Consider the following 23650-nt stretch of genomic DNA (forward strand, 5'->3'; position numbering starts at 1 on the left):
GAGACACCAGCTGCTAGTGAGTTAGCATTATTGAAGGAAACTGCTGTCATTCATAATGATTTAGCTTATTACTGCAATATGTTAATGATCTTTGAAGATAATTGATAATATTTGGTTGTAAAACCTTTAAAAGCATCATTACATTGTTTTTTTTCTTTCTATGTCCCAAAAGGTGGTTGTTGATACAGCTCAGATTGAAAATAAGGAAGCCTACGCTCCACACATCACTCTGGAGGGATCCAAGGTGGTGGTCCAGGTCCCCTCGACATGGTGGGTCTATCCACGCACACTGATGGATGTTTTTGGTCACTTGCACACCTCCTAAAATTGGAGTCACTCGCTTCCCTCAGTGAGGTCTAGAAGCACAAGATTTATAACCAGCCGATCAAAGATGTTACCAAGTGGCAGTACATCTCATTTAGGCAATTTGGTATTTGACCAATCTGATGAGACCTTGGGTGAGATTTTACTACCCACTGTAAATTAAGTTGGAAAGGGTTCATAAGTTAAAAAGTTGAACATTGAAGTGAACAAGTAAAAACAAAAAAACAGTTCCTGTAGCAGCATTAATGTTTTAAGGTAAAATAATGTTTCTGTCCCTGTTTTTCATGTATTTCTTAGACTTCTTTTAACCATTTTAGTGTGAGAGTTAGTTTCTGTTAATTACATTGTTTGTTACATTTGTCTGTTTTTTTCAAATTATTTCACTGCCCTTTAAAATGTTGATGTTTTGCCGTCTTGTTATCGGTCAGGTGTCTGAAGGAGGACCCTGCCACTATGTCCCTGCTCCAGCGGAGCCTGGACCCAGAGAAGACGCTTGGATTGGTCGATGTTCTTTACACAGCAGTGTTTGACATGAACCGATGGAAAGAACGAAAGTAAGGGGATGTTGAATAATTTCCTTCCCCCATGAAAGTAGTTTTTCCTTGCTCTGATAAGCCCGGAACGCTGTGAGTAACGGGTTGTGTCTTTCTCCGAACCAGGGAGCAGACTTTGCCGACAATACAGATACAGCTGCAGCGGGAAAGCCCAGAATACGTCGGCCAGGCAGACCTGCCTACAGGCAACAGCTCCAAAACCTCCAGCGGGTTGCCAAAAACTATATCTAAACTGACTTCCAAGTTTGCCAAGAAGGTCTCATCCAGCTCCAACAGCGGAGGCAGCTACTCCATCCCCAGCACTCCATCCCGCAGCATGCTTTCCAGTGGTAGCTCTGACGACAAGTCCAAAGGCCTCGGGCACAGCAACGGGAGGCTTCAGAGCGCCGTAACGATGGGCGGCTTATCCAGCGGCCCCGACGCCAACCAGCAGAACCAGCTGGCTAACGGCTCAGTGTGCGACGACCAGGGGATGAACCTTCCCACCGACCAGGAGATGCAAGACGTCATTGACTTTCTCTCAGGATTCAACATGGGCAAATCCCAGCAGGCCTCCCCCCTGGTGAAGAGGAGGAACTCTGTGGCCTCTGCTAACCCTGCGGAGCTCAAGCCCCCAAGTGGTCATCCACCAGCTTCCCAGTCTGTTTCTTACACATCCAGCTCCCTGCCTCAACCTCAGCCTCCATCAGTGCAGAAGCAGCAGACACAGCCTCAATCCCAGCCCCCCCCACCCCAGCAGCAGCAGCCTGCCCCTCCTCCTCCTCAGCAGCCCTCCCCACCTGCCCTGCAGTACTATCAGCACCTGCTGCAGCCCATCACCCAGCAACAGGCCCCACCTCCCCAGCAGACCCCGCCGCAGGTTCTACCACAGCAGAGGGTGGCGAACAAGTGGCTCGGCACCTCAGGGCAACAGTCTGCAGCACAAACCCCGCCGGCGGGCCTGTCACCCTTAGGCCCCATCAACCAGTGGGGATCCCCCGGGCTGCCGGATCTGAGCTCGGACCTGTACAGTCTGGGCCTGGACAGCACCTACATGGAGAGCGTTATCTCCGCTATGCTGGGTCAGAAGCCACAGGGGCCTCGCAACAACACCTGGCCCAACAGGGACCAGAGTGAGGGGATGTTTGGAGTACTGGGAGACACGCTACCCTTTGACCCTGCAGGTGAGGCCAGCAGCAACAACATACAAGTGCTGTTTAGATCTTAAAATAAAAATGAACTGGATGCTACAATTAAATAAAGCAGAAACACGGTGATTGGGATCAATTCTGTAAAGTTCACAAGGTTTGTTTGTTTTAAGTGGAACTTTGAAATCCAAACCACTGAATATTTTTTTTTCTGCCCAATAGAAGTTCTCTCAGCTAAAGTGAAACCTTTCTCACTTCACAAAAGGAAATTAGTTTGCAGAGCTTCAGTTCAATAAACAAGGAGGGTCTGCATACAGAATATCTGATGCTCATCACTAACAGAATCTTAGTGCCATTTAGTAAACATGTCTGTAATTATCCACTTCCTGATTTAAAGGATCTATCAGGATCCACAGAGCAGCTGTTTTTTCTGCATCATCTGGGTGTGATGATAGATGGAGGTAATGTGCTGAGTTGGGCTTGTCTGTTTCTCTCTTTGACAGCAGCTGAAGCCCAGTGTTCAGAGTTGACTTATGGCTTTTGTAAATTTTCCTGCCGTCGTCGACAGTCTGGCTGCTGGGTGCCAAAGAGAAAAGCTGAGAGAGTCAGAAACTAATGTGCGTTTATCCCCCCCTCATCTTTTTTTTTCTTTTTTTTTTCACGCACAGTTGGCTCTGACCCAGAGTTTGCACGTTATGTGGCCGGCGTCAGTCAGGCCATGCAGCAGAAACGGCAGGTGCAGCAAATCCGTCGCCCCAGCAACACGCGCAGCAACTGGCCGATGCCCGATGAGCAGCACAGGACCTGGTCCCATCCGGAGTACTTTAATGAGGGGTGGGTATCTGCAAAACACAAGGGAACTTTTTTCTTTACTGGTATCCAAATAAAGGTTTAAACTGTACCATTCAGTGGTGAGATTTAGGGCTTCAACTGATGATTATTTTGATAATTATGTTTAATTGATTAATAATCAGATAGGAAAAGGTTCCTTAAAGATTTTTTTTACAGGTGAAATTAAAGCTTTTTTTTCTTTCTTTCTTAAATGCAAAGTAATAATATATATTTCACAGTTTTGTTATAATTACTCCTTTAAGTGGGTTTCTCTATCAGCTAAAGACATGTTTTATAATCTATATACTCCAGGTAATGATTAATCGATGAGTTAATTAGTTGACCATTATTTCAATAATCGATTATTTACAATTATTGTGTCCGCCCTAGTGAGATTATTAGAAAATATAGCCCCATTTATACTACCCTTGAAAAACCGATCCATGCCGAGACCAGTCCGAGTTCGGATCAGTTAACCAGGCCAGGCTCGGTTCTGACTAGGGTTGGGTATTTGCAAACAAGTCGTGATTCGATTCGAATCACGATTCACATGCCACGATGTGATTCTATCACGATGCATCACGATACTTGAAATATGGCGATGCATTGCAATATTTTCCCTGAACACTGTAAGAAAAAGATCCAGCCCTTACCAGTGGCTGACTGGCTGGGTGTGATCTGGATAATGTCTTCAATTGATACATACCTGAAAGCAACTGAATTCATACATAGCTGGATTTATTGAAACAACTTTAGGAGGTGTTGCCATGAAAACAAATACTGGACACAAATATTACTATTACTGGCGTGGACACACTGACAAAAAGATCTTAGGATTCATCAAACTTAAAATAACAAAATAAGGATAATCAGTGGCGTTTACACTGCCTCAGTGGTCCTTTAAACCAATGAAACGAAAATATTCAAATGTATGACATTTCCCCTTTTGCAAATTACGTGCATCATATCAATTTCGTTTTCATCTTCTTTGTTTTTAAAGGCTAAATGCATCCAAGCATCTGACTTGAAATGTGTTGGAGCCGGGGGGCGAATTTTCTCAGTGTCCATGTTTTGTTTACAAATGACTCGTCTCAGTATCCCACGGCCGGAAATGCTCGTGACACAAAGCAGCGGGTGTCAACACATCTGCAGCGACATCTGCTGGACTGGAAGTTGTATTCCACTTGATTTGGCTGATGTGCGCCAACCATTTATGTATTTTATTTGTTCATTTTTTTTTATTAAGAATCGATACTTGGCGTCAAGAATCGATGCAGTAGATCACAAACATTAGAATCGCGATGCATCATCATGACGATTATTTTGCACACCCCTAGTTCTGACGACCGTTTACACATCACGCTATCTCGGTTCCTCGCCTCCTAGTGACGATCTGCGGTATTACTGCCAGTATTAAAGGAGGAAATCAAGCAGTTGGTGGCGGTAATGCACCGAAAGTTGTTTGCCAACGGCCATAAAACACAAGAAGAAGAAAACGAAGAAGGAGGAATCAAGCAAATCAAAATGGCGGCGCCCGTCACATTCAGAATGTTATGCTTGATTATTATTGCTGTACTTCGGTGTCACTATTTAAAATGCCTTTATTTAAAATGTTGCGTGGAGAAGATTTCGGTTGTTGTTTATAGTTGAAGAAGTTGTTCTTCTGTTTTTGGAGGGGCATTACCGCCAACTACTGGAATGGAGTGTGAATAAGGATGTGCAGCCAGAGGGAGATGACGCGTTCTGCTCATGCGCTCTTGTTATCAGAGAACCGAGCCAGGGAAAAACCGAGCAGAGCCCACCTCTAGAACTGGTCTGCAGTTATCTCGGTTCGGTTGTGTCTACGTCGGTTCAGTTCAGTTTGCTTTCCATTTACACACGATAAGTTATACCAGTTACTGAGCTCGGACTGGTCTCGGCACGCTTTTTAGTGTAAATGGGGTATATGTAAAGAGCTGCCAGACATGCCAGCAAATTCACCATAAGGTCCATCTGTATTATGCAGAGGGAAATGGCAAAAAGACCCAAACCACCCAAAACATGTGGCGAAATCAATGTGGAGTCATATTTTGGCCATAAAGTTTGTTTAAAAAATATTCTATTTACCATTTTTTTTTTTTCCATTCAACTCGCAGAATTTATTTTTCTTTTTTTCAGGATTTATACTTATGGACCTGGAGTCATGATTCAACACAGCAGCTGAACAACCTAAACCTACAGTAGCTGTTGCGTTTAAATGCTGCGAGAAGTTGAAATGTTTTTAAAACATCAGTATTCTATGCGTATGTGATTGGTTGTAAAAATAACATTTCCCTGATTTTCACTGACTTTTACCTATTTACTATTTTTGTTTCAGGTTTCTTTTCTTTTGATAAAACTTTATGGCCCAAATTTAGCTCCATAAATTCAGACCTCATTGTGGTGATGATCAAATGAGAGGCAGTCCGTCTGTTTCCAAACCTGCTCATTTAAAAATCCCCATTCCTCCAGGGTTTCTGAAACTTTTTATATGTTGCATTTGAAAATCAGCATGAATGACTGGCAATTAAATCAGATCTCTCCCGCTCTGATTAAACCACCATTTTAACAGTTAACTAACAGTCTAAATGCTGAGCAGCCTTCCTTCTGCTGGTTTGCCTTTAGTGGAAATGATGCAGATTCACTAAGCTGGGAGAAAGCAGACAGTTTTTGTCCTAGCATGCATTCACTCGCCCATAGTAGCATAAATACACGTTAGATCTCAGATGCCTGGATAATAACAAGCTGACTCCTTCTGTAAAAACATTGGGGTCTGATGCAGGTCCTGTATGAAGTATGGAGAGAAGTTTAAACCATCTTTCGCAATAATCTCTGTCAGTGTTTTAATTGAACTCCTAATACGGCTGAAACCGTATCACGTTAATCACCATCGCCATTTATTTCCACCTACACATGAAACTCCTTCCCGCTTCCAACCTCGAGGTAAACAAGCTGCCACAGCAGCACTTACATCTCGTATGGAAACAGTAGGAACATTCATTGAACTGATCCAGCTTCTAACACATCCTGTGTTTTTAAACGGAACATGAGTGTTTTTCATCTTTTAAAAGAACATAACGCAAACGCTGCGGTTGCTTTCTCAGGGAGGCCGTGAACAGCAGCTGGTCGGCTAACCAGGGAGATTCGGCCAGCTCCAGCGATGAGACGTCCTCGGCCAACGGCGACAGCCTGTTCTCCATGTTTTCTGGGCCGGACCTTGTAGCAGCGGTGAAACAGAGGAGGTAAGTTGGGCGCTAATCCACGCAATTTATGATGATTATCTCATTAAGTATGAATATTATGGGGAAAAAAAGTCAATTTGTACAGCTTTCAGTTTCCCTCTAAACACGTGACATGTAGAACATATAAAAGTTTTTTTTTTTTGATGCAGCAATGTCCCTTTTGTAATTAAAGTAACACATTTAAAACTCAGTATTTGCTCAAAAAAGATCTTGAAAAGATCTTTTAGCATCAGCGCAGCATAGCGGCTGGTAGGCTAGAGTCGACGCCTCTGAAATTTAGATACTTGGGTTTGATGGCCGTTTTTTTTTTTTTTTTGTGACTGATTGAGGATTCTGTTGTCTTGGTTTTAGGAAACACAGCTGCGGCGAGCCAGAGGTGTGCACCCTGCCGTCACCGCCTCTACATCACATCAGCGACGATAACCAGGTAGCAGCCCGGACTAGATGTGCTTTTCATTTCCATGTTCTGAGCGAATGCAATCGTCATTTTCTCTCAACCCTTTGCCCGACAGGACAGCAAAACCAAAACCTGGCCCCCGAAGGCGCCGTGGCAGCACACCACCCACACCATGCCCAATCCCAGCTCTTCCTTGTACCAGATGAACCTGCCTCCTTCCTCCCAGTGGAGCGACTCCATGCAGATGCTGCAGTCTCCCGTGTGGTCCACCGCCGGCGACTGCTCGGCCTCCACCGGGATCTCCTCCGGTTTCCCCTTCGCCCAACAGCAACAGCAGCAGCAGCAGCAACACAAACCCATGACCAAGGGCTTCAAATCCTTCCCCATCAAACCCGAGCACAGGCCCTCCTACCTTCACCAGTACTGATCCAAACCAGTCCAAAGTAATGTGCCACTGAGGATCTGCAGCTCCCATCATTACACTCCGCCACCCACTAAAAATGGAAGATTTAAGTACACACACTGGCTCAGCATTTTCTCTTTTTAGTATTTATATTTTTCCATGTTAAACATCACATTAAAAGAAAAAGAAAAAAAGCCGTTCTTTGACGATTTCTGAACTGCCATCTCCTAACTGCGAGCGACGCATGCGTCCTACCAGAAGCAGTCAAATCTAGTGGTGGTTTCTCTGACCAGAGCTGGAGACATGCACGACCATCACCAACTTGCTTCTGCAGCTGTGTATGGGATGAGGGGGCGCGTAATGCCCATAATGAGTATACTGTGTCTACATAGCTGTAACTGCCAAATCTCATTCAACATGACCGAGTACAGCTAGCATCTACTGTTTCATAGCTTGTAAGAAGAAAAAAAATACTGAAGTTGAAATATATTTAGTTCTTTTTATGGAGAGGCTTTGAGCAGGCTCAGCGTAAAATAAGAGTAAGCCACTGCAGAGGTTTCATTTGAGAGAAATACACTACTTTTACATCAACTGACCAGTCCTAGCTATATCTATGTGCCATGTTGGTATTGAAAGCACTTGCAGATTAAATTTTTCCAACCAAAGCGTTCAGAGGACGACTGGTGCTGAGGAGACGGCGGTCACTAACCAACAAGTTGATTTCTTTCCTCAATAATTGGCTTTTCTTTTCCTTTTGCTTATAAATTTAAATAACTAATTGACACTAAGTCCCATAAACTTTGTTTTGTTTTTTTTTGAAGATATTTTTGTGTACAAGTATTGACAGTATTAATCTTATTTTTGTATTACATGTTATACCACAGCTGTATGTTAGTTTCTTTTTTTTTCCATTTCCCTGTTTGTGAAAAAGCACATTTCTTTTTTTTTTTCTCCAGTCAAATGAAACCATTGATCTCCAAAGGTTACCAAATATTCCAGGCTAAAACACTAAAACGTGCAGAGGAGGGCGGGCCTTGTTCCTTTGGGATTTTGGCAGCGGGCTTCGTTTAAAAGCCCAGAATGTTTTGGGTTTTTTTGTTGTGATGTTTGCGGATGCCAATGTTGCCTGTATTTATGAAACGACACCGTGTTTTCAGATAACTAACATACTTAACATGTTTACAGAGAATCGTTTGTTGTACATACATATAAATATATATCTTTTTATAGTTAATGTGCTTTGCACAATCAAGATATAGGGTTTGTTGCTTTTTGTCTGTGTTATCTCCCTAACTGTTGCAGCCTTTGTTTTTGTTGTTTTGTTTTTTAAAGACATCATTTACAGACCTTGGACTGTAACTGTTAGCTTCTCGGCTGTGTACAAATGGTTTACTAGTGGCTTCTACTAAAAAAAAGGTGGAGAAAAATAATAAAAAATATGCTACCCTGGAAGATAAGATGAAGGGAGATTGCTTGGCTTATGTTGCTTATTGTTTTGATGGCAACTGACCCTTTGTTTTTTTTCTTCCCAAGTGTACCAGCAAAGCAAAAAAAAAAAAATTGAATAAAAGTAACTAGCAATTGGAAACGCAAAGAGTTGTTTAATCATCCTACATTCAGATTTACACAAATACTTTTTACTGTACATCTCATCTGTAAATTACAGAAAAAGCAGGAACGGATGAATTATATACTACAATATTTCATTATAAAAATCGTCTTATGTGAAAACTATCATGGAGGGTCTGGGCGTCCGGTCGGAGCAGCTGTTGAGGCGTCGCTGGATGAACACTGGGAACAAAGAAAAGAGATTTGTGTGTGGGGGGGGGGGTAATAAGACCTTACTGTCTGACTCTTAATAAGCGCTGTTTCTCCTTACGTTTGTGAGGGGCGGTGTGTCATCAGGGCTGGCGTCCGCTATGGTTGCCAGATAGACGATGTTCCGGTGAAGAATCTGCTGGTACCTGTTTCACATAAACATAACTCAAGTCATGGCAGATTTGGGCTGTTTGGATTTATTTTACCATTAATACCCTCCATCTGCTGTGGTCTATTTTACAGCTGAATTAGCTTATGTTTTTGGAAAAACTCAAGACCAAATTTCAGTTTACTTCACATTAAATCGGGTTCATTAAGTTAGTGTGATAACCGATATAAACAGGTTCTGATTTGGAAAACAGATTTTTTTTAATTAAGTCTAAAGTAGGGCTGCAACAATTATTTTGTAAATTGATTAATCTGTCGAATTAATCGATTAATAATCGGATAGCCAAAGACGGATAGTTTTCCATCTGACTGAGACGGAAAACCAGCTTCCTAAATTGGAAAAATTATAGCTGGACAGAAATAGTGTTACACACTGATGAAAAGAAAAAGTTATGGTCTTTTAGACTTTATTCCACCCCGTAAAATGCTAATTATAAGGTGTTTTGTTTCCACAAGTAGAATAAAAGGTTTGTAAATGAAACCCTGTAAACTATAAACTGTGAGGCTGATTGTGGAGCAGCAGTCTGCCAGCTATTTGCTCTGGAGCTTAATGGTGGCTAAAATTATAATGTAGTATAATAACATTTACCCATCTTTAAACTTTAGTGGCTTTTATAAAGGATATAAAAAAATTTGTAATCTTTATCTTTCATTTCTCTTTTCATCCAATTTATTAAATCTTACATTTAAATAGATTTTTTTATGATATAAATGTTTTTATATTTATTTTTCTTGGAATTTGTTTTCTATCAAATAATACCCTATATTTTCCCTCTTAAGATCTAAAAAACACAAATCTAGGTTGTTTGAAATAGTAACAGCTTTCTTATGGTAGCTAATCAAAGATAAAAGATTATGCTTTATTAAAGTCATGTTCTATTTTGTGGCTCTAAATGACTCCTTATCTGGACTCCATGAAAAATGGCTCTTTGTGTTTGAAAGGCTGCACTGACCAACTCTGGTCAGGTTTTAGCCAGTCCAACTTTAAAGAGTAAAATGCTCAAATGTGAATTTTATTGTTTTAATACCAATTACAGATTCTATTGAACACATAATATAATAAATTTTATTTGTAATGCACTTTACACTTAACAAAAATCTCAAAGTGCTACAAGTAAAAGCAAACATCACTGTAAAATACATATGAATAATCCAGTCAGTGGCATAACTATAAAATGTTAAGTGGTAAGTTTTGTTAAAAACAATGTTTTTAGTCCTTTTTTGAAGCCTGGATAGTCTGTGGTTCCCTCAGATGATCAGGGACAGCATTCCAGAATATTAGTTAAAAATGCTGATATTAGAATTTATACTATATAAAAGTATATGCCGTATGTATGTATGTGTATATATATATATATATATATATATATATAAATAAACATATATACATATTTATATACACATACATATATCTATATATATCTGTATATGTGTGTGTATATGGGGTTCTCCTGCAATACCGCCAGTAGTCAATAGATGTAGCTGTTTGACCACTAACTTGGATTGAGTAGGACTACTTGTAGTGACCACAACTAACCACTGAATGAAGCTCAATGGAGGGGGGCAGCAGAGAGACAATTTTCACCATAGAAACTTTGCATTCAGGAGAAAACAGCTTTTTTTTTTTTAAGGAGGACCCCATAAAAAGGGTGCAACATCTCACAAAAACCAGCTTTTTTTTTTCAAAATTAGAATATAATTCTTACAATTTTTTTTTCAGTAGATATTGGTGCGAGCCATTTTAGGAATGAAATTGAGATGAGATCGTCTATGGTTAATAAATAAAGATGCCAGGCTCGATTTATTTTAACAGATGAAGAACCGCAGGTCCAAATGAACAGGCTACCGCTAAATGATGAGGTTTTTATCTTACTGCACACACTCCACGGCGCGTCCTTTCTGCATGTACTCAGTGATGCATCTTATCAGCTGATCGTTTTCATCCAGTAGCTTCAGAAAAACGAACAAAACAGAAATACAACATTGAGATATTAATATAACATCGCATCGTTGTATAAACCCAAAAGGCAGACATGTTTTAGCTCACCAAGTAAAACTAAGCTAAATATTTTTATGTTATTTTTTTTCGATTTGCAGCAGCTTCTACTTTTTCTTGTCCATTTTCCCGAACACCTTCTTACCCTCTGTATCGTCTCTTGGTTGATTTTTGCCTTGCCTCGGAGCTTCTTTGGGACAAAAACAATGGACATGTCTGATTAGCTCGTTAATTCCTGTTTACATCGGGTAGCCGCGCGTTTACTTCCGTCCTTCTTGCTCTTTGTCTCCTGAATCCGGTAAAGGTTGTGTTGTCTCAGAGCATTAGCGCCCTCTACTGGAAATTGCAAACAAAGCTTCTCGTTGATATTAACCTAACTGGAAAAATTTGAAATCTAAATAATAATGTAACTTTATTGATCTCATATTGGAGAAATTTGCCTAAGATGTAGAAAAGTGATGCTGGGTGACTTTGGCTTGTAATTAATTAACTTTGTTAATGTGACACTGGAGAAATTTACCTCTGCATTTGACCCATCCCCTTGGGCAGCAATGGGCTGCCATTGTGAGGCGCCTGGTGAGCAGTGCTGGCATCACTCCCCCAAAAAGAGAATTTTTTCTTGAAATAATTGAGGTGAGACACTTCACCAATATAAGAAGACAATTTACATTTAAAAATCTGAAGAAAAAAAACAAGTGCAATCATCTTATTTCAAGTGCATATTATCTAATTGAGTAAAATTACTCATTCCATTGGCAGTTCATCTTATTTACCTAATAAAATTAAGGGTGACTAAACTTAATTTGAGAAAGTTGAATTATTTCTAGATCGTTTTTGCAGTGTTACTAGGAATGAGCTTCACAAAGTGGATGTTAACATGTTCCCTACATAAGTGTTAACTTCCCCCTCGTAGAACATCTTAAACACTGTGCAACAAATACAAAAGGAAATGTGAGAAATGTATGGCAAATCTGAAATAATTTAGTTTATTTTATCCTCTGGTTAAAACAAAAAATAGATGATCTAAAACTATATTTAAGAAATGCACCATCTTGTATGAACTGAATCACAATAAATATACAAGACAAAAAAGTTTGGAGGTTGAAAACCTTGGCTTTGCAAATAAAAAAAGATTTTTAAGATTGGCTTTTATACATCAGGAAGAGAAAAAAAAGAACTAATTAACTAAAGAACTATTAAGTTTTGCTAATTAGATTGCAACAGAAGAGCTGATGGGACTAGATAAGCTAATTATATTTGGTATATTTGTGTAGAAATATGTGAAATTCTACAATTAACACCATCTACATATTTCACTAAATGAGCAATGTGCTTACTAAGAAAAAGCCAGGTTTCAATCTGGACAGGTCACCAGGGCAACACACGACAGCAATAGACTCACATTGTTGGGTCATTTGGAGTCACAGGTTAAATGTAATAAAAACCAAGTTTGAGATGAGATGCTAGAAAAGCACCAGTTTACCCAAACAAACATTCTTATTCGCAAGAAAATAACGATAAATATTAAAAATCTGATATACATATAAAAAAGAATAAAAACAGGAAGACATGTAAATTGTACAACTCTTTATTTTTTGTAAAAACTTAATTTGAACGATATCCCAAGAAAACAATTCCAGTGACTGGAAAGAGTAGCAAACATGAAAAATGTCAGTTCTGGCTAGAATAACAATTTTGAGTCGAATCATATCAGATACTGTTTAAGCAAATAGAAATTCCACAGGCCATCAAGCATTTCTCAGCTGTTTGTGCAATAAACTTTTCAAGACATTTACTGTTTAGACCACATACAAAGAAGAGGATCTATGTTCCTCTTGTAGTGCTAGCAGTACTTCTGTCAAGATTTAACATTTAAGTTAAAGGGAGAGAAATGCAGGGGAAACAAACCAGACCGCTACGCTCAAGGCACTCCCTAAAATGTCTGAGGATTGGATTTAAAAATGAACGAGAACTTGACAATACTGGCTCCGCATCCAGCTTTTGTCCCTTTGTTAACAAGTCAGTAAAAAAATAAATTCACTCCTGAGAACAATGCAACAAATGGAGCTACAATCGATCAAAATCCAGTTAGAAATGCATCTGAATTAGTTGCAGACGCTGAGTAAACAACTCATGTAACACTACAAGTGCTTCATTTAGCAGGGAGACTTGCTGCCTGTTGACATTGTGGGAGAAACATCCATGAGACAAAAGTACAACACAAAGGGACGCCTTTACTAAAAAAAAAAAAAAATCCCAACAATCATTCTTAGAATTACTGAAATTACAAGCGCATACATTTCAATGACAATTTCTGTTTTAAAGACTTCTTTTCTGGCAGAGCAGCAAATTTAGGTAAATAGAAGTTGTTGCCAAGACCTTGTATAATTTTATTAATTAACACAAATTAGGAAAAAAATATATCTTGTATCCTTTATGTAAACAAACCCGATTCTAAATAAAAGCTGCACTCATAAAATCCCATAACAGCTCAAGATTTGTGATAAACCAAAGAGTTTGGTTTCTTGAATTCGCTACCAGCGGACATCCAGCCATGAAACCAGGAGGAAAACGAGGAGGTCTGAGGGCTCAGGTCTGATCTAACGTAGAATACAAAGCTGGGAAAGTCTTCTGGTTCAAGCTAGTCTTACATTCAATTTTTATTTTACAAATTAAAATTTTTGATCCGTTTGGCCTCACTACATCACAGAAAATGAATGTTACAGGAAAAAAACTACTAGAAAGTTAAAACATTGAATAAATGGCAACCCAACTGTGCAGGAAAAAACAAACAAACAAAAAAACATGGTGCAACAGGAAGGTGACAAATTTGGTGCCGGAAAAAAAAATATATCAAAAAGTGAAAAAAAAAGTAAAGCTATGGATCACATGGGCTGTGATCGGCTCACAGTTTGAGAGCGCGTTCTGCTCCTTATATCAAAGACGACTTTAAGAAAGGAATTCAGACGGATCAAAAAAGTACGCAATTACTCCAAAGCTTTGCATTTACAAGGGATCTTTGAATTTTTCAGACAAAACTTCTGGAGAAAGAATCTACAAAGTCTCAAAGCAGAGAGAGGGAGTTGGACTGTCACCCCATCATGTCCAACAGTCCACCGAGCTGCTGGTGTCCAAATATCGTCTTCATTCTCTTCGTCAAAATGTAGAGACCGCAGGAAATTTCTACAATGGATATTATTTTATCAGAAGTGGCTACAATTCCCTGTGGATCCATCACTGAAGCATTACGCAGCCACTTTGTTATCCTTCTGGAAAAGAGAAACAAAAAAAGGACGATTTAGTAATCAGCTCGAGTTTAACAGAATTATAATTACTAACATTCTAATTTCATTTATCTATATCCGGCAACAGTGGGAGACAAGTCTTGCTTTTCTGACCTAATCTGATCTAACAGCAGACTAATTAGTGGATTTTGACTTTCCAATTTTTCAGCCAAACTCCAGCAGGTTGAAACTTACAACTTTTTTTTCAGCTTTTATTGTCATTTCACTGTCACGAGTACAGAGGAAAGAAATGAACTTTTGAGAGCGCGTTCTGCTCCTTATATCAAAGACAACTTTAAGAAAGGAATTCAGACTGATCTGCATTTAACCCATCCCTTTGGGGAGCGGTGGGCTGCCATTGTGCAGTGCCTGGAGAGCAGTGTGGGGTTATGGGTCTTTACTCAGGAACCAAGAGTGGCAATCTGTGGGAGTGGGGCTCGAACTCAGAACCTCTGGATTCCAAGTGCCACCACCCTAACCACTGCTGCCACTCCCCACCAGGATTTATTTCCACATTTCAATCCAGTCAATGTCATTTCTACATCCGTTTAAAAAAAGTAAAGGAAAAACGGCTGCGAATGCCAAAAACAAACATCCGGTACAAACTTAAGTCTGTTATGTTGTCAAGTTTATAAAACTCCAACATTTTAGAAGTGTGTCCTTTAAAGACACACTTTTTAAACACAATCACGAAGCATGTTTACTAAACCTGAAATACAGGAAACCGAGTTTTCCGTTTCACAAAGAGTTTTCTCAACCTGTTTCAGTCGCCATAGTAACATTCTCCACAGGTTTTGTTAACCTAACTCGGGAGTTTCCTCGGTCTTTGCTCTCCTTATAGCCAATCACGTCGTTTCATTTCCTGATTTAGTCAGATTTTGGTCATAGTATTGCGCATAAAAAAAAAAAATCATTCACTAGGTCCGTTTTCTTCGAGAGATTTGCGATAAATACATTTAAAGCTATTAAAAAACTTTTTCAACCTGCTGGAGCTTTGTTTGAATAAACAATGCAGTGATATGGAGATAGCTGTTAGGTTTACCCTGTAATCAAGGTCAGGGAAATCCCGGCCTCCTCTGCCAACTCTGTATGTGCCCCTGAACCCAGGCGGGGCTCCCCGGGGCGCGAAATAACCTCTGCTCGATGACCGCCCCCGCCCCGTACGGGGTCCACCGTAGCCCCGTCCACGGTAACCTCCTCTTCCACGGTGGTGTCTGAGAGGGATGCCGAACGTCTCTGCGTTCATCCGTCTCTCCTCTGCCCAGGTCGGCCTGCGCTCCCTGACAAAAACAAAATCAGAACATGGTCAACAACTAAAAAATAACAAAAACACAACCGGCAGGGCCTTTTCCACATTTTGCTTTGAATAAATGAAAGCTTGCACATCAAACTGAACATGATAAATGTAATTGAAGCTTAGACTTACCTTTGAAATCCACCATCACCCGTTTTACTTAAAGAGATAAAAACAAAAAGTCTGTCAGCAGAAGTAGACTTCACATTTTTATATGAAGATATTGCTGAGAGCAGTGATGATACTGTTAAATATTTGAGTTTTTAAATCAGGTGACAGCTGCTTGGTTCAATGGATTATCTAAAACCAGAACCAGCATGTCAGCTTGCAAGCTGCAGCTACAGCAGTAAAAGTCGAGAAAGATGAGGAGCCCGAGCGGCTGTCTGGCTCGTCGTACCTCGAATCCCCACAGGACAGGTTATCAAAGAAGGACTTAGTCTTGTCGTAGTAACACGCGTTTATCGCAGCCTCCTCTTCCTCAGCGGTGCCCTCAGTAGCTGGATGTTCTGAGTCAGCAGTCTCTTCTCCGTTCAGCGCCTTTTCAGGTTTGTCATCTGTTTGTGGAAAAAAGTTCAGAAAGAGCTCCTTGAATTTTATTCCCTTCAGTACGTTTATTCTATTTTATCTGTTTATTTTTCAAGGCTGCACTTTAAAAAAAAATTATTGTCCAGAGAGCTGTTTATTTTTGTTTTACACTTGTGTAAACAAAATGACAAATCTGTCTAAGTCTTGTCTCTCTCTCTTTGACAAGCATAGGACATAAAGGCACACCAGAGGGTAACATGTCCTCTTCATTGATGGGTAAAATTGTTACCTTTCAGTTTCAGCTTGTTTTGAAACTCTTTGTCGATCTCATCCTTGTGGAACTGGGCGTTGGCAGTTTCAAAGTCAAAGTCCTCATCGAATTTTACGGTGCCGTCTTTGCGCACGTTAACTCTGCCCCTGCTGCGGTTTCCTCTTCCCCTGCCTCGGCGGTTAGACTGAACACCTGCTATTATCGGGAAAAAACAGAACGGATCAATCTAAGGATGAACGCTGTGTTTGGGCTTTAACTAAATGCTTTTATACTCAATTAAAACCTCAGGTTAGCCATAATTGAAAATAAACTAATTTCTCTTACTGAAAAGAAAAACTTGATGCTTCTTACCAAGTTGACGCCTGTTGGGATCCCGGTTTTCAACAGCATGTTCATGATCCGGCTGGGGAGCTTTCTGAACGTCAGGAGCTGGATAATAAGACATTCGTATGATTATTTCTAATGCTCATTTTCACAGAACAACATATTCTCCTTCCTGAGCGTTATAATCAGACATTCCTATGGGTTTAAACCTGCAGAACACCGTTTAAAGACGATCATAAAAGGCTTCAGGAATCTTTAAACCTTCCCTTAAGGATGTCAAAACAATCCAAATTAAAACATTGTGTTGGAGCTGTTGCTCTAAATTACAGCAACAGCTGTACCAACACTCATATTGTTAAAATAAACTGTTTAAGGGTATACAAATCTTTTTTACATAAAAATTAAGAGGAAGAAATTAAAAAAAAAGGCTTTCTTTATTTTGAAATTAAGCAAACAGAAATAACTTTGATAATTCTACCCGACCCTCAACAGAAAACGGTTAATCTGATTCTGACCTTTTATTAGACATAAATAAATAATTGTTTATGTGTTAAGCTTCACACATTAGTTATTAAAGGCTGACCTTTTTTCTGCTCAAGCAGATCAGGGGGTTTCTGGGTGACGGTGGAAGAGCTGCTGGGTTTGGCCGCCCCTCCTGTCTGACTCCTCTGTCCCACAGCCGCAGGTTGACCAGGGGTGGCAGACGGCGGCGCCTGCACCGGCTCCACGGGGGAGCTTTTCGCCAAAGAGTCTCGCTGTGGACTAGTACGTCCTTCAGATGGGAGGAAAAGTAAACCTCAGTTTAAAACAGCGCTCCTTTCATTCAGAAACTTGATGCTGTTCACCATTTTCTGCACAGCTATGGCATAAACACAAGGGCTGCTTCTAAACAGGTGAATGGAAACAATCTGATTTGATTAAGTTTTTTTACATTTTACAACACATTTCCACTTCTCCATCTTTAGTGTAATCTGTCCTACAAATCGGTTTAAATAGTGATTTCATGATAAAGCCAGAAGCCTTCACTTTTAACCTGCAGTACTCTGTTTAACCACAGATTTAAACAGTGTGGATTGATACATGTCAGAATATGTCGAAATACGATTTCTCTTTGTCCCCACAATTTGTGGTTAACTGTAAGTTTTTAACAAATCGTATGAAAAAAAATATGCCTGCATCATTTTGGTGGTTACAATGGTGAATGTTTTATTAAACTAATGGCCTGGAGGCTGTTTTTATACTAAACTTCTAGCAATACAGACACCTGTTGACACTAATGGCTGTACTTGACTTACAGGAGCGGAAATGAACCCCTGATCTGAATGAGATTAGCTCAGAAGCCCAGATAAGAACAGCTTTGGTTTATTAAGTGATCATAAAGGATAAGACCAGCTGTCATTTTCTTACATATCCAAGACTTGCATTAACCAATTTAAATTAGCTCAGCAATGTAAAGACAGAAACTTGGCCAAATATGAACTGTATTGAATCGACCTACCTCCAGCAGATCCAAACTGCTGCGATCCAATGGGTGCAACTCCGAACTGGCTGTAAGGTGGAACAGGGGCCCTGCTAAATGGGGCATAGGGACCAGCACCCTGGAATGATGGTGCAGCTGCTGCACTGGTCGATCCGATTGATGACTGAAAAAAAAGACAACAGACACCCATACGTTAAAGGTGCAGTAGGAGATCCTTTCTGACGCATTTTTTACCATGTGACTTAAAGATCTCCCCACAGCCGCTTAGCAAGCAGTGAAATAGAAGGTCTGTAAGTGTAACAAAAGTAAATGGTCCCCGCTGCAGTGAGAAATCAATGAGTAATGTCCACCAATCACAAAACACGGTCCGTTGTACACGATTGGTTCAATGACACGTCAGTCATGGTTGTCTGCTTGTAAGGCAGGCGGGGAAAAGCATGCCGTCACCGGGTCGGGTACGGTCCGGGGGGGAATTTCAAAATCCCCGCCTATAGGGGAAAGCTCGGGGCCGCCGGTGTCCAGGCTACCGTCACCAGGTCAGGTTCGTTCGCTCCAGAGCTCAAGGCTCGGTTCTACTGCACTGTAGTCGAGCAAAATCCCGGACGATTTTTTTAGGTATGAAAAGAAGGACATGTCCAGGAAAAAGAGGATGTCTGGTCACCCTATTCACACCTAAAGCAGCAAAAACGCACATGCTTCTTCATTTTTGATGCTTGTACAAGTTTATTTCTGAAGTGCGGCTGAATCATCTTTGCTGCTCTGGCTGGTTGGGCGGAGCTACCATATAATTTCTTTGCCTGTAACAATGGTGGCTACATTTGCTGTGATCAGTGGGTAAAAAGTAGTTTGAATCTATTTTGAATTGAGAAAGTCCACCTGAAAACATCTTCAGTGCAGTCAGTTCATCCAGATTACCTTCCTGCCTTCAAATGTTATTTCTATCGGAGCCGCTCAGACCCCCGTACACCGGTCGTACGTTGTCACTATGAATCCCATTCAACAGCAGCCTCTGGCCGGGTCGCCTCCTCGCGTTTTGCTGCTGTGGAGGCGACCAGCTAGAAGGCGTTTTTCACGTCCTTAATCCAAACTGCAGGCACTAGGACAATAAAAGCGATTATGTTTTGCCGGCAGATTTTGGCATTTTAAGTAAATTTAGGTGTTAAACTCTTTCAGGAGAGTTATAGCACTCTGCATCATCAGTGCTGCCTGTCTCGCTGCAAGCAGCTGCTCCTGTTGCTCTAGACGCGCTGCAGACAGCATGTGCGTTCATGTGTTTTGAAGCCTTGGTTTCGAAGAATTCGAAAGGAGACATAGTTGTGCATCTTCAAAAATACAGCTCGCTAGAACCACTTTTCCAAGATCTCCTTCAGCACCTTTAATAGGAACAGGAAAGAAAACTGAACAGATTGATTATTGCACCTTGTGGCAAATTAAAACCGAGCAACTAATTAACCAATGATCTTTAGCATATTAATAATGTGGAAACATAGCTTAACGGCAGCATTTAACAGTGTTGCAATTGCAAGCTTTGTGCAGTCAATATGCAGCGCTCACAGGAGCCATTCACAGGTATGCAGTACTACATTATTTTTTCCCAAAAAATAATGTAGTACTAACAGGCAAAGCAAACCTGGACGGATGATTAATTATCCACGTCAAATGGTCAATGTTGATGTTTGGGATTTCTGGGTGGGAGCAGCCATTTTTAAGAATAAAACATATTTCAACTTCTTTAAAATAGATGAACTTCCATTTTTATACAGCTTATGGAGATTAGTCTCACTGGAAGCTTTGAGCAGGTGTTGGCACATCAGTTGGCTTTACTTTAATATATGTGGTCTTTATATTCAACCTGACTTTAAAGGTAAATAATTCAGTTAGATTAGCAGAGTGTAGAGATCGACCTGTGTACGGTTATGCTAATTATTAGAAAAAGGGATTAACCAATCCATATTTTTTCCACTTCAAAGTTGTCAGCATATTACTAAGAGAGAGAATAGAAACATCAACAGGCATGAAAACAACTGACCCATGTAATATTAACCAATGTAGGTCCATTTAAATATTAGGTCAGAAACAGTCAAATTAATTGAGGTTTATTGAGCACTGGAATAATAGTCATCTAATTTTGTGTTTTTTGTCGTATTTTAAATGTTTATATCTTTGCTATCGGGCAGGTGAATTTCCCCTATTAATAATGCACCTATCCATCTACTGGAATTCAATAAAAAAAAATACTTTATTGGTTCAAAAGGGAAATTGGATGTTGCAGGAACTCAGGTTTTTTTTTTTTTTTACACCAGCCTATTGAACAGTTCACAAATAAATGGACTTACCTGAACTATGGCAGGGTCCTGAGGCAGGGTGCTGGTGGCTTTGGGTGGCTCACAAACTGTTAGATCTTTTATATCACTTCCTCTGAAAATGATGTACTCAAACACCTCATCCCGAGGTGGTATAGGCCTGTCTGTGGGACGGTCTTCAGTGCCAAAGGAACGAACTGATTGTCAGAAAAAGAGAAGAAAAAAAGATTACTCCTACTTATTCTGTGGTTCCATTTCAATCAAAATTAATAAAAAAATAGTTTATTGATCTCAAAAGGAAGTTTAATCCTTTACATTTAAAAGCACATTCTAATTTGCTAGGGTTTAGTTTAAAAGTTTTAAGAATATCAACTGATAAAAAGAAAGTATTGTTTTCCAACCCCATGGAAATACTAATAAATGAATCAATCAAAATAGATGTTTATTTTGAGTAAAAATGTAATTTGGACTACATCATACATTCTTACCTTAAACAAAATAATGTTTTTAGCTTAGTTTTTTTCCTCTATGTTTTTTTTTTTTTAGATTCTCAGTGCATTTAAGAAATGTCGGTCCTTCTTACTCATCTTAACTCAACATTCTTGCAACTTACATGGCTTGAGTATGTATGTTCAAAATAATGTGATGTTTTACTGGAAAAATACAGCCGGTATCAGCTGTAGTACTGACACGTCAATATACGCCGCTTTTGTTAACATTTAATTAAACCACTGGTTGTTTCTGGGTTTTTTTGTTTTTGTTTTTTTACAGTGGATATCCAACACAAACCATTTGGTCCTTTAGTTTGAAATTTTCACACATTTGAATGTAAACTGAGACATAACTTAAAACAGTGCAGCTGTTTAGATAGCAACTAAAAAATCATTTAAATCTCATGCAATGTAAGTGTGGTTTCCAGTATACATCCCATCAACTTAAACTTTCAGAAAAAAAGAAGAAAAAAAAAAAAAGAAAAAAAGAAAGAACATGGCTTTAAAATCTGTAACTTCACAACCAAAATGGACTCTTTGGACCTTTACAAATGGCTGTTAACGACTGGCTTAAAAAACAAGAAAAAATGAAGTTTTTAAATTTAGAGCAACAAAAAGTTTAAAGCATTTTTTTCTTCATTGGTTGGTTGCATTATATGTCTACAACAAAATTAAAAAGTGCCACTGATAATTTTTATAATTTAGTTTATGTTTTTTTTTTTTATGTGGTTTAACTCAAATATTTGAGGGCCGGTTTCCTGTAATAATTTCTCTCCATTTTCAAACAACTGCCTCCAATTTGTGCTCATTAGCGGAGCTCTGCATAGTGAGCTAATTTGCCCTTTGATTCAGGTGTTTATGGACGGGACACATCTAAAAGTTGCATTGTTATAGATCAGGGGTGTCAAAGTAGTTCCAGAAAGGGCCGTGTGGCTGCAGGTTTTCTTTCCAGACAAGAAATAACACACCAGACTCTTGTCATCTCATTAATTGAGTCAAATCTTAACATAATGAGATGAATGGAGTCTGGTGTGCTATTGCTTGGTTGGAAAGAAAAACTGAAGCCACACGGCCCTTTCTGCAACCACTTTGACACCAGATCAACCTGTTGCCATCCTCCTTCTGAAAAGCTTTTATATTGTTGTATTGTTTTGAACCTAAAATTAGAAACCAATGGATATTTAACAAAAAATATATATTTTTTCTATATTCGTTACTTCGCCAAGATTTTGAGTGGTCTTTTAGATTTTTAGTTGTTTATTTTGTCATTTTGTATACACGAGTGTATACAAAAAGAAATTTCGTTTAAAACAGCTCTACACAATTTCATTTTTTAAAGTGCAGTCTTTTGATTCTTAAAGATAATGTAATATTTGCCATATTAATGGCCCAAAAATTGCTCCTTGGATGAAAAGCGTTGCAGACCCCCCAATCCTGATCTAGAATATTCGTTCTGTTATAGGAAAAAAAAAATAAAAATACAACACAACCACGCCAATTTATACACGGTACAATCAATTAGTAATCGGGGTTGAAATTTCCAACAACGAATGTGGTAATAATTAAGTGTTTTCATGTAATATCGATTGAAACATTGGAGAATATTACAATGCAACATCACTATCCTGCCTATGCTATCAGCTAACGGTAGTACAAACATTATATAATTGAAGCTGGGGAAAAGTTTTAAAAGCATCGACATGCTCAAGTCTTATTCTACTACTCTGTCAATGGTAGATTGAAACAGAGGCCGAATTCAGCGTAAACAAAAGAGCATCACTGCAGTTTAGCCGCTAGACGGCTAACGCTACGTTAGCTAACTCTGCTAACAGCGTTAGTGACACACTGACAAAACTAAATCCACAAAATGCAGAAGTAAAACTATTTCAGTGATATCCATTTTTGATGCGTCTCCTTACCTTTAGCGAGAGCGACTGTCGAGTTTTCAGTGTCGATGGTGTATAAAACTCCTTCATAGCGGATTTCGGCCTTAGAGATTAGGCTAATTTTGCTGCCAATATACGGTGTCCCTCCTCCGCTCATATTTTACACTCTAAGTTCAATAATTCACTAACTTCCAAATAAAACGTTTATAGTACAAATAAAGTCAAATGATGAGATTTCTTAAGCCGGGTTCTAAGTCTGCATAACACAAATAAATGAGCCTTTCTCCCTGAACACAGTCGTCCGTTCCGCGACTCCTAACACGACATGGCCGACTTCATTTTCTTCTGCAGCCGCTGAGGATTGTGGGAAAAAGATTGTACACTTAAAAAAAACGAACACAACAAAATAGGTACTCTTTCAATTTTCTATTCAACGAAGTATTCATATAAACTGCAACTGAATACTAAATATTATGTTGACAATTTTAAATCTATGGATATAATCGATTAATTTATTCTCTGAAGAAAAGAATTCGTCAATGTTATTCAAGCTGATTGTTATCTCGCGATATTACACGTCAATAGAATCCGTTGTTTTAGCGCAGTGGAACATAATTACAATGAAATAAACTAAAATAATAATTCAAATGCATCTCAATAATATAAATATATAATATGTATATATAGATTTAAACACAAATACTTGCTCTTGTATGAATAAAATGTACTATAAAATGTGAATTAAGAGTAAAAATGTACTTATGCAGTCTGTTTTTCTTAATGGTAAGCCTGGAATGCCACGACAGGATGCGTGTGAATATAAACATATAAAAAAGAGAAATTATTAATTCTGTAGATTGCTAAAATTTGTTTGTTACAGCGAATGTACATTACAATTAAATTTGACCTCTGTG

General features: G+C 39.3%; 3 protein-coding genes across 4 annotated transcripts in view; 1 reads left to right on the plus strand and 2 right to left on the minus strand.

Moving 5' to 3' along the window:
• Positions 1-8484, plus strand: part of LOC119781947 (granule associated Rac and RHOG effector protein 1-like) — a 37456-nt gene extending 28972 nt beyond the window's left edge. The window contains exons 8-14 of the mRNA XM_038282603.1: positions 173-270; positions 753-878; positions 984-2041; positions 2674-2839; positions 5959-6096; positions 6448-6523; positions 6609-8484. Of these exons, the coding sequence (XP_038138531.1) occupies positions 173-270; positions 753-878; positions 984-2041; positions 2674-2839; positions 5959-6096; positions 6448-6523; positions 6609-6920 (1974 nt within the window). The 3' untranslated portion in view covers positions 6921-8484. The remainder of the gene's footprint in view (positions 1-172; positions 271-752; positions 879-983; positions 2042-2673; positions 2840-5958; positions 6097-6447; positions 6524-6608) is intronic.
• ss18l2 (ss18, like 2) lies at positions 8478-11184 on the minus strand. Its single transcript, XM_038282604.1, has 4 exons — positions 11024-11184; positions 10756-10832; positions 8776-8860; positions 8478-8687 (listed from the first exon to the last, which is right to left on the minus strand). The coding sequence occupies exons 1-4, from the start codon at positions 11090-11092 to the stop codon at positions 8631-8633; spliced, it is 288 nt and encodes a 95-aa protein (XP_038138532.1). The 5' UTR covers positions 11093-11184; the 3' UTR covers positions 8478-8630.
• Positions 11185-12450: 1266 nt separating this feature from the next.
• Positions 12451-23152, minus strand: lsm14ab (LSM14A mRNA processing body assembly factor b). 2 transcript variants are annotated; one of them, XM_038282616.1, is made up of 10 exons: positions 22770-23152; positions 20393-20556; positions 18075-18219; positions 17160-17348; positions 16604-16681; positions 16271-16444; positions 15854-16010; positions 15589-15615; positions 15205-15442; positions 12451-14147 (listed from the first exon to the last, which is right to left on the minus strand). In XM_038282616.1, exons 1-10 carry the CDS (start codon positions 22891-22893, stop codon positions 14124-14126), a joined length of 1320 nt encoding a protein of 439 aa, XP_038138544.1. In that variant the 5' UTR covers positions 22894-23152; the 3' UTR covers positions 12451-14123. The 2 variants fall into 2 exon arrangements, with proteins under 2 accessions (XP_038138544.1, XP_038138543.1); XM_038282615.1 differs by having other exon boundaries at positions 16271-16447; positions 22770-23141.
• Between the last annotated feature and the right edge of the window lie 498 nt (positions 23153-23650).

This window comes from Cyprinodon tularosa, unplaced genomic scaffold (assembly GCF_016077235.1).
Source record: "Cyprinodon tularosa strain WSP-4 unplaced genomic scaffold, ASM1607723v1 ctg186, whole genome shotgun sequence".
Taxonomy (NCBI): domain Eukaryota; kingdom Metazoa; phylum Chordata; class Actinopteri; order Cyprinodontiformes; family Cyprinodontidae; genus Cyprinodon; species Cyprinodon tularosa.

Excerpts from the sequence above, each read along its gene's own strand:
- ss18l2 (XM_038282604.1), bottom strand. The coding sequence starts at position 11,092 with ATGTCCATTGTTTTTGTCCCAAAGAAGCTCCGAGGCAAGGCAAAAATC. Across the intron at positions 10,833-11,023 it reads ACCAAGAGACGATACAGAGG|CTACTGGATGAAAACGATCA; the intron begins GTAAGAAGGTGT and ends GTTTTTCTGAAG. Across the intron at positions 8,861-10,755 it reads CGCGCCGTGGAGTGTGTGCA|GTACCAGCAGATTCTTCACC; the intron begins GTAAGATAAAAA and ends TATGTGAAACAG.
- lsm14ab (XM_038282615.1), bottom strand. The coding sequence starts at position 22,893 with ATGAGCGGAGGAGGGACACCGTATATTGGCAGCAAAATTAGCCTAATC. Across the intron at positions 16,448-16,603 it reads TCCCAACAGGCGTCAACTTG|CAGGTGTTCAGTCTAACCGC; the intron begins GTAAGAAGCATC and ends TCCCGATAATAG. Across the intron at positions 16,011-16,270 it reads AAACAAGCTGAAACTGAAAG|ATGACAAACCTGAAAAGGCG; the intron begins GTAACAATTTTA and ends TTCCACAAACAG.